The sequence below is a fragment of the Bombus vosnesenskii genome, unplaced genomic scaffold (assembly GCF_011952255.1).
Source record: "Bombus vosnesenskii isolate JDL3184/JDL3185 unplaced genomic scaffold, Bvos_JDL3184-5_v1.1 scf7180000014535, whole genome shotgun sequence".
Lineage (NCBI taxonomy): Eukaryota > Metazoa > Arthropoda > Insecta > Hymenoptera > Apidae > Bombus > Bombus vosnesenskii.
In genome coordinates this window covers 566,688-577,348 of record NW_022883506.1, presented here as the reverse complement: position 1 = coordinate 577,348, position 10,661 = coordinate 566,688, and the positions used below count along the sequence as shown (strand labels likewise).

The window sequence follows — 10,661 nt, the reverse complement described above, 5'->3', positions numbered from 1 at the left end:
AAGTATTATTTCATACAACGATACCTAATCGATACCTATATTATTATATATATTATCATATGTATTATAAACGATACCGATATCTAATCTTGTGTTTTAATCTTGCTTAAAAACAGATTAACAAATTTTATGAAGTATTACCGTTAACCTGCACTAAGAATAAACCATTGTGAAAAAGTTCGGATGAATTTTAAGCGTAACCGTTAACGGTGATTTAGGATATCCAGGGTCCCAAATTTCTTGAGTCGAGTAAACCTTGTGGACATATTGTTTTATGAATAAAGCGTAGAAGCATAGTTCGTAGATGTTTCTAGGAAGAATACTGGCAATAAAATTTAATTGTTGTACTTATACAACTAGATAATTTCCGCGTTACGATCCTAATCAAACAAATTTCTCCCGTTTTCAAGTAACGTTTTCTTACACATGTCCGAGAATATCAACACTAAAATTTGTAACTTAATGATCATAAAATCTCAATTATATAAATTATAAACTAATTGAACTTTTGTATTTCATATATAATAATTTTCATTTTCGAAGTACGATTTCATAGGGAAGTAGCGCATCTTTGTAGAGCATACCAGTGCAACCCTTTGAGAAACGAATTTCAACGAACTTCCATTCATTCTTAACAATGCTAAATATAACCAATCGTTTCACGGTCGAGTGGATCCTTATATTCTCTACCGGACAACATCCCGGAGAAGCGATGCCTGAAGCGCTTTTTCGAAGTCATCAGGGTCTAACAACCTTATCTTCCTATACCTTGATGGCTCTCCATTCCGTTATACTTTTGGTATTAATCATTTTTCTCCTGCAAATTGAAATTTGGACGTGCTAAAATCTCTCATTCTTGTCTGTAGGAGTAGCTTAATTAGTTCATGTATGACATCGAATTTTAAATTTAACATGTTTGAAACTTCCCTCTACGATGAAAGCATATTTCTATAATGTAGAATAAACCCTTTGTATCTATCATAGAAATATTTTGTAACAAACTAATTCTTTATCCAATAAACAAACAAGATAATTAATGCAACAATTTTAAAAAGTTAATGTTATAAAATTTAAATAAACTTTAAAAGCTTATTAGATAGCCTCGGATCGGCCCGGTCTTACAGTACATGTCAACGATTAACTTTGACTTAAAAACTTCTTTGTATTACCCTCTAATCCTATTTATTCACGTTTAAGTAGACAAATTTTGCAGGAAGGAAAACGTACGACAAATGGTAGGTATTTAGATTAAAACGAAGCCATTATATATTACTTAATATGTAACTTTCAACTGCCAAATATGAAAGTGTGTGATTAAAGTAGGTTTGTGAAATTAAATAATCTACTAAACTATCTAAACAATCTAAACCGTCTAATAATTGTCGATAATATAAAGAACGTTAAAATATATCATCTCCATCCATTCCATTCAACGAACGCGAACATCGCATAAAGGAACGTTATTAAACTCCTTCAGAAACTATTGTGGACTCCCATGAAGCTTCGAGGCAGAACCCCCCGAAACGGAAGACGCTATTGTGCAAGGGCGCGTTACATTTTTCGACCAATAGTTGTAAGAGCGGTGACCGGAAAAGAAGACAGGCCAAAGGTGTGGCATACACGTGTACATACCCGTGTATTAGGATACGAGTAGGTTGTTTAATTGGCAGCTCCTCGAGCCGTTTGCGCGTGCCATATGCGGCGCGGCCTCTTTAAGGGCCCCCGCGGCTTCCCCTGGGGACGTTCCCGTCGCGTCGTCATCGTGGATCTAGTTCTCCAGAAAAATTCGCGTTCAATGGCACTGAACCGTGAAAATTTAATGTCCTGTTTCTTCATGGGGGCAAAGAGGGGTATACTGTTACTGCACAATATGACGGAAATAGGATATCCAGGATCTGTGCAGACATTCGTTGAATTTTAAACTCGAGTGACTGGAAAAAAGCTAGCTGCGGGAATTCGTGGCTGACTTATCGATGTTACTCGTTTGTTCTATAAACTCGACAAAATTGGATCATACGTTAAGTATGGATAGAATGCTTTTAAGTTGATCGATGAAAATTATATATACTATCTTAATGTTTCCTTGTATATTGCAATAGAAAGTATTCGTAGAAACATTTTTTCTAGCTTTGTTCGTGAGATATACATTTCTATAATCGCAATCGATATTCTAACACGAACGTTAAACATTTGATCTTTACCATTCGACACTCGGGCATTCGATATTCGCAGATTACTCGCTCCACATCGCATACCATAAATGTAATCAAATGAAGACAAAATAAATACACCAATCTAATCGCTCGTAGATTACGCTAGATTGAAACTCAAATCGTCTAATTATTTAATTACTACATAGAAGATAAATACAATGTTAACATAATTCAATGTTTCATATACATTTTGAGAAAAACGAACATCAAAGTATTTATAAGTTTATGAAAACAAACTATTTAATACTATACTGACTATGGTTAATCGATGAATAATTTTATGTAAAATCTAGTTACACTGATACGTTAAGTACGCGATCGGTCTAAGGGTAGAAATTCGGTAAAAGGTGTCGACTATTCTAAAGACAGAGACTGAGTAGTCTTTTGTAACGATGTTGTGGCGGAAGAAAGCTAGGGGTAGGTGTGTTTAAGGCCACGAGATGAGCCGATTCGTTAAGGACAATTTTAGTTGGAAAAGTGGGGGCGATAGACATTGCCTTCGATTGGAGCATAAGAACCCTGATGGATTAGGAAGACCGAACGTGAACGGAAAATACCGAACGTGAGAAAACTATCTTTCTGTATCTTCTCGTAGTAAACGAAATGTAAAGATTTTTTTTTTTGTATTTATTTATTAAAATTACAATCAATTCTCGCGTTGAGAATAAAATGTAAAGATCACTGGAAATAGAAGAAAATGCTTGTTTTTGGCCCGAAGGACCTTAACTATAAAAATGCCAAGATTTATGGTGGGTCCTTAAAACTATTGAGGGTAAGGATGCGTAGACATCTGGATGCCATCTTACCCTCGGTCTATGGCCTGGTCTATGTGGATTGAGATTTGGTTTGATGTTACAAGGCACTTACCCTTGCCTTCGCAGGAGGGCCATTCCTTTCCGTGACCGCACAGTACGGCGAGCGAATGATATTATATCGAGTCGGATATCAGCTGAGCATATTTGAAATAACAACAATGAAGTGCAGTTTAAATTGTATAATTACGAAATATAGAATATTGTAAAATGCATATTCCTTACGATCTTTTTAATCTTATTTCAATATCGCATGCATGACATTTTATAGGAAAAGAGTATAATTATTTAGCAAGTTACCGCCCTGATGGATTTCGATCCGGCGGTAACATGCAAAGGAAAATATTTAAAAAGTTATTCCAATCCAAGATGGCGGCAGTTTTCTAAAGAAAATTAGACAGTTTTCTCTAGAAAGAAACGAAGAGAGAATGTTCAGTCGATTTACTAACATTATTTTAAGAAATGTGGATCTCGAAAGCTTCACAAATTGTTCCTCCGTCTCTAGACTTACTGACCTCAGCAAGATAACGATACTTATCGTGGCACGAAGCGTACACCGCGTGAAACGATTTTTTGACAGAAAGAAAGGATCTCTCGTTCCCGGAGCAGCATGGACGGTACTCCGTAGTAAATTTGATTGTTCTGAGGGAAGGCGTTCGATTCATTTTGTGTAACAACATCTCGGATAAAACGAAGCAACTAAAGAACAAACTAAAAAAACTCTATTGGCTCACGGGCCGACGCTCCAAACTAAACATACAGAATAAAATTACCCTCTACAAGACCGTAATAAAACCTGTCTGGACCTACGGAATCCAACTATGGGGAACAGCAAGTAACTCCAACATTGAAATACTCCAACGCTTTCAATCGAAAACGCTAAGATCCCTAATTGACGCACCTTGGTATGTAACCAATGAAACAATACACCGCGACCTCAAGATACCCACCGTCAAAGAGGAAATAGCAAAATATAGCGACAGATATAGCAAAAGAATCAACAAACACCGAAACCCCCTAATCACTGGACTACTCGATACGACGGACCAGATTCGCAGGCTGAAGAGGCACTACCCGCTAGACCTAAACGTCAGATTCATTTAATTATCCAAATTAAGCATATGCACTTACTTATAATACTTATAAATTATACCTATCTATAATAAGTATTAACTTATTGTAAATAAACAGCCATGTCACTGCGCCACGCCAGAAAAATTACTGAAAATTCTCAACGCGAGAATTGATTGTAATTTCAACAAATAAATAAAAAAAAAATTTTTGTGTAACATCGCAAGGAACAAATAAAATATCTTATTGTCTGAAGAATTTGCACGGCGAATGCTCGCTGATGAAACCTTCTCTCGAGCAGAAACCAGTTGTCTTCCGTAACAATACAATTATGACATTAGAATCTACTCGCGAAAATATCCTGCAACCGATACTTATCACTTCACAAATAAATACCGTAAGCCCGTTTTCGATTATACTTTCTATTGTATTTTTAGATAGCATTGTTTAGACGTGAAACAGTTTATGAATAAAATACTTGAGTTTAGGTTTTTCATTATTTTATTGTTATTTCGTTAAAAGATTTATGATCGCGTTATCGCAAACGTACAATTACGAAATATAGATTACATTTCTTACAAACTTGAGTACTAAATCTTACATAACTCTATAATAAATAATTAGATGTGCGTGTAACGTACATGTGATTTATACAGAAACGACGATTAAGTAAAAGTGATGCCACAAGTTTTCATGACACACGCGAAGAAGAGAAAATTATTTCCAATAACTTTCTATGGATTCATACACGATCGCTTGTGTAATTCCAAAGAAAATACATATACTTGACATGGTTGTCTCGTTATAAATGTATTATTGAAAATTTCTATCGTCTGCAACAAAGCAAACATTTCCTGTGATAAGGATAAAAAATTAGAATAGCGTAAAGCTTACGCAGCGTCAGATACTTAACACTGCAATGATAATGTATACATATATATGTAAATAAAAAAACCTTACCGTATCGTCAAAATTATGCCTATAATTATGATGTTTTACTAGCATTATACTTCATCCTTATAAATAAGGAGATTATAATAATAATAGTCCAAGGAGACACACTTACGTTTCATATTTGCAGTTTATATTTTAAATACATAATTACGGAAATAATTATTTTCGTATGACAAAGAAAGTGCTTAGGACTTAAGAAAGAGAAACATGTATCTGTACACGATAAAAAAAATCTCTTGAATACAATGGGCTTCTTGGAAAATCAATAAAATATTGTGGTCGCGAATCTTCTCTAAGAGACGACGTTGGAACACTTTTCTTAATACTAGCTTCTGCCTAGAAAAGAATACGTCTACAGCTCGAATGGATGTGCGAGTAGGAGAAATAAGCTGCCATTCCCACGGCTGAACGCTGCGACCACTTTCGCTATTATCCAACATTATCCATCGTATTACGAAACATGTAATAGGTACGTGTTTGTAAGATATTTTCAATCGGATGGTTCATTCGATTTACAATCTTCTTAAGTCATTAAACTACATACACACGTTCCTTCACCGTTTGCAAATTTCATTAACCGCCAATCGATCGAGGTAAGGTACATAAATGTGAAGAACACTTTGTTTCGTAAACGTCAAATTATTGAACGATGATAATAAAAAAAATTCTCTTTTATTCTTTTCAGTATCTGTAAAATGCGTGTCACGTTTAATTCATCTATAAAGTTACCCAGCAGTCTTTAAATTAGATCGCAAACAAGATCGAAACGTCGATAAAATGCAATTTACTTTGGCAATTCACTTAATCTAAGCTTCTAAGGGGATGAAATAAATGGTACGAAATACATACATACGCGCAACGTTTCCATTCTTCCAAGCCATAAGACATCGGTAATTATCGTTGAAATCGACAGATAATGTTCCGATCTCGCAGTGGTCGTCACAGCAATGAAACGACGATAGTTTATCCCAAAGTTCCTTGACTGTTATAGCGTCGACTGGAATAAAATAGAATCCATTACCGTTAGCAGTTTTATACCAGAGTAAACTTCAGGAACGATATATACGTGCAATATAGGTACCTTTGGCGTAGTCGTACGCGTTTCGTTTCACCTGCGCCCTTAAACGCAAGAAACAATTCCGCCAGTTTTCTTAGCCCTCGTCGTAAACTGTAATAGCAGTATGTTTCAGCACGGTGCACCTGAACAGAACGGAAGACCGCGCCGTGCTCCGATCATCGTGAATCCAGCACCTGTTTCCGACACCTGACGCATCAAGCCTCGCTCCTCCACAGGAGATCACTAGTCCTACAAAGGAGATCATCATCAATTACCGTCCCCGCGGAAACATTGCCACGAAAGCACCTTGCCATTTTACTATTTCACTCCTGGTTAAGGCCTGAATCAATATCGTATCAGTGTTAAGCAAAACGCTAGTGGAAACCTGATGTTGACATTTGTATCGGCTCTCGGTTTTTAAACGGGACATGTCTCAGCTAAAAACCGATCGATACTTACACAGACACGTGACCAAGATGTCCATTGTAAATAGATTTCCCCAAGTAAAGGTTTAAAGTAAAGATTAACAGGTGTCCCATTCTAATTTTGAAAAGTGCGTTGAGGAGGTTCAAAAAACAGATAAAATACGATGGTTTTATCGAGTCTTTGTTGCACGAATAGTATTTGAAATTACAATTATCTAGATTGATCATAAGTTCGTGCAACAATGACTTTTGAGTTCCTTAATTTTTCACTCAATAGATCTGCCTGTTTTACATTATATATACAAATATCAAAGAAGATATAATTTGAGAAGTTAAATTTGTTATTAGGAAAGTTAACTTTACAAACGTTAAAATATTTAAAAAGTATAATCATCTAAGTCGGCGGTTTTGCAACCTTTATGCTACTACGCCTCCCCGAAAAAGAAACTTATTTAAATAGATATAATAATATAGACACGTTTTAAATAATAAAATCTTTATTACAAAAAAAACTGAAAACTACAATTAACACAATAATAACAAGGTTTTCCTATATACGTGCGTACGATATGAAGTTTTATTTATTTGTAGATATTATGGTATGAAAATTAATATGTTATTAAAAAATTTTGATGCTTCCCTTAGGAGGCGCACCTCCCAGGTTGAAAACCGCTGGCCTAGGTACATATTTAGGACTTACAATTAAAGTATTCTACACATCCTTTATGGTATGCAATCATTTACATTCATGTTAAACAGGTTGCATCTATGGGCGCAGAATGTCGTGAAGCGATGACGATAAGTGATGTGTGTGTGGATAGCACTTTTTAAACTCCTAACATCAACTGTTTTCTAAACACAATTTTATAGAAATATTAATAAATTCTTATAAAGAATTAAGATTCTTTTCTATAGTGTAATTTAACACATAATTTTATTATGTATAGCACATATCCGAGGATATTCTCCTTTCATAGGTTCAGTTAAATCAGACAGTTTTAACAAAGAAATTCTTTATTTATTGTGATGTCTAAATTAAAGTACAGAAACCATAAATTAATGTAATTATATTTTATTTATATTCATTATATATTTATAAGTATTATATTTTGGTTTCTATGTTTCTATTTTTATAGCTGTTATAGCTCCGTAATAACATACTATTGAAGTTTTTATGCTTATTATCCGAGAGTACCTGAAAATGAAAATATTTATTATAACCACTATACGTGTTGCTCAAAAATTAATTCATAAACTTTCTAGTTTTAATATTATACAATATCTAAAAAGTTAATTTTTTGTTAACAATGCGATTTTCCTGTCCATTTCGTATCTATCGTTTTTTCACAGTTGTAATATTTAAATGCTACAAAAACATTTTCCATTTTTTTCCGAGCGGTGAAAGTTACAGAAAAACACCATACATTAATTTAAAATTTATTTAGAACGATATTTTTGTAAATTGATAATTTGTATCCTATCAGGAATGATAATATTACACATTGCGTTATCTATCGAACTCACCACTTATGCCACCATCGCCATACTGTTTGTGTATCGCCATATTATAACAAGACACGTCGCACCTAGTCTGAATCTGTGGATATAAACAACCTGAACAATCAATTGGCCCTATTGGATTTCTTATATACTGTAAAAAAAAAAATAAAAGTAACGTTAAAATGAATTTTTAACACATTTGCTCTGATGGAATATGCGTCATGGCTATAAAATTACGATATTTAAACCAGGCTTACTTGATCGGTGCAAGGCCATTGATTAGTATATTGACATCCAAACGTTAGTAGAAAGACTAATCCTATAGAAGGCTGTGCCGTAATCTGCGGATAAGGTCGAGGAGGATTCCAATACGGAGGACATATGTGTGGAGGGCACGGGGGCTCATAACCACACGGAACTGGTGGTCGACACGTAGCTAATTAAACAAAGTACTCATAGTAATAACATAAGAATTTCATCTTTAAACTTAGACGTTTAACAAAACGATCGTTTACTTACGACAACACGTTCCACTTCCATTGCCAATAACGTTATGGATTTCGATATTTGTGGTGAAGTTAGTATTTCCTGAATGATTGCTGTTTTTACTAGTTTCGTTGCAATTTCCAGAAACGCACTCGTTTTCGTATTCTGTGATTATTTGAAGCTTATGCTTTGTTTTCTTCAAACAGTGACCACATTTCTTTTCACATGAATCTGCCGCGCGTTCTGTCTGGCATTTCTTCACGCACGACTCCAAACAATTATGATCTTGATAAAATTCATAATAATATTTATTGATTTGAAATAATTTGGCAAAAATTCTGAATAAGAAGAATAGGGAAGAAAAATATAGACAGGATATCATATTGTTAGTACTTATATGACGAAGGAAAAATACTTCAGTCTATACTGTACACAGCACAAAAGTTGAAAACTTAGATTTGACAAAGCTAACTTCCCCTCGCTCAATCTCTTTTATTTAAATCTCAAATTAGAAAGGTTTGTCTTATTTCACAAAGCACACATTAAAACGTTACTACCTTTCTTTAGAATAAAGATTATTTTTTGCACTTGCATTTTTACATGATTAAAGAACATATTTTCAAGCAAATAAGAATCAGGACTTGACACAAAATTAATATTTGTAACCAATAAGAGTCACTATTTTTTAAGCTCTCCCTTTATTAACAGAGATACCTAATAAAGAAAAAGATGAAACGTAAAGAAGAAATAAACAGATATCGGCATCGCTGTTTTATAATCAACTATCGATACAACTAAATTCCATTTTCATCAACCATCAACCAATTTCATCACTTTTATCGCCCCATAGAAAAGTCGTCTGATCTAACCGAAATCCCCATGTACGGGGTGATGTCTCTTTTGCCTCCGCAGGCATTTTATGTAGGTTCTGTAATCCGAGTGCTGACAATCGAGGAGAATCTTTTGTTCTTCCGACGTGGCTGCCTCTGTGACCGCGACCGGTGTACCGAGGGCGGAGTACACAAACACGGTGTAACCAACGAAAACGGCAATAAAGCAGAATGTTCGCGGCTGCATCGTGAGGTATTTTAACGAAATAGTCGTCTGCCACGACTCGACCGTCCTTTTATACTCATATTACTTGCTGTTAGGTAAACGACCTGCAACACCGTACCTAACCCCTCCATTAAAGACATAGATTTTTGCGCCGAAAAAAGGATGGCGTCGTACTCTTAGCCCCAAGCTAATATTTTAACGCGTAAATTTTTCACCACGGTTCTACCGTCATGACAAATTTGCACTGCTTATCGTGCATCGCCCCGCTGAAATCACTTCTCTGCTTCACTGGAGACGCGCACGAATCAAACAGAAAGCTTGGTCACTTCAGAAATAGTTTTTTCTTCGTATTCTCATTAATCTTTAATACAAAATTATAAATATATAATATTTTCAGATTTATTACGTTATTTTTTTTATATTTACACATCTATTTTTTTTTTATTATAGTAACTGTATTTCCAATTTTTTTCAACCACGCAAAATAATGAAGGAAATTTCTCATGCAAGATTAAACTTTAAAAACCCTTTACAGAATAGAACTTAGCTGAAAGAAAGTTGGAAATGCTTGGCATCACTTTTTAAATTGAAATTTAACGGACTATAATGTTTTATCCCACCGTTCTTCATTACCGGCTTATGGTTTATAATCGATTCGAAATCAGATGCGATTATTTCTTAGAATGCGAATTAGAAAGTAATGTCATAGGCGCTAATCTGTTCATTCTTGCTAGGCAGGTGCACGATATGTGATTATACTTTACACGCATAATTGCATAAATATGGTGGAAACGGCAAACATTTGATAACAACCTCCTATTTACTCCTGATATGATTTTCGAGCGAGCAACGAAAGGAATTTCTTTGTCACAGATACCTAACGGTTCAAGGTGTGATAATAACACGTTTTGCATAACGTTCGTAGATAGTAAATATTTGTGTGATAACGTGCAGGAATTGTAAGTCAGAGGGTTAACTATGCATATATTACGGAATAAGTGTGGATATAGATACGCTTTCTAGAATGTTATAAACAGTGTTAGTATATGGATCGGGTAATATTTAGCTTATTCTTTTTTTCTCGAAA

General features: G+C 34.8%; 1 protein-coding gene across 1 annotated transcript; it reads right to left on the bottom strand.

Moving 5' to 3' along the window:
- Window positions 1-7,713: 7,713 nt before the first annotated feature.
- Window positions 7,714-9,936, bottom strand: LOC117240039. Its single transcript, XM_033505892.1, has 5 exons — window positions 9,388-9,936; window positions 8,552-8,803; window positions 8,290-8,468; window positions 8,057-8,183; window positions 7,714-7,727 (listed from the first exon to the last, which is right to left on the bottom strand). The coding sequence occupies exons 1-5, from the start codon at window positions 9,593-9,595 to the stop codon at window positions 7,714-7,716; spliced, it is 780 nt and encodes a 259-aa protein (XP_033361783.1). The 5' UTR covers window positions 9,596-9,936.
- Window positions 9,937-10,661: the final 725 nt, after the last annotated feature.

Excerpts from the sequence above, each read along its gene's own strand:
- LOC117240039 (XM_033505892.1), bottom strand. The coding sequence starts at position 9,595 with ATGCAGCCGCGAACATTCTGCTTTATTGCCGTTTTCGTTGGTTACACC. Across the intron at positions 8,804-9,387 it reads CCCCGTACATGGGGATTTCG|ATCATAATTGTTTGGAGTCG; the intron begins GTTAGATCAGAC and ends AATTTTATCAAG. Across the intron at positions 8,184-8,289 it reads AATGGCCTTGCACCGATCAA|TATATAAGAAATCCAATAGG; the intron begins GTAAGCCTGGTT and ends TTTTTTTTACAG.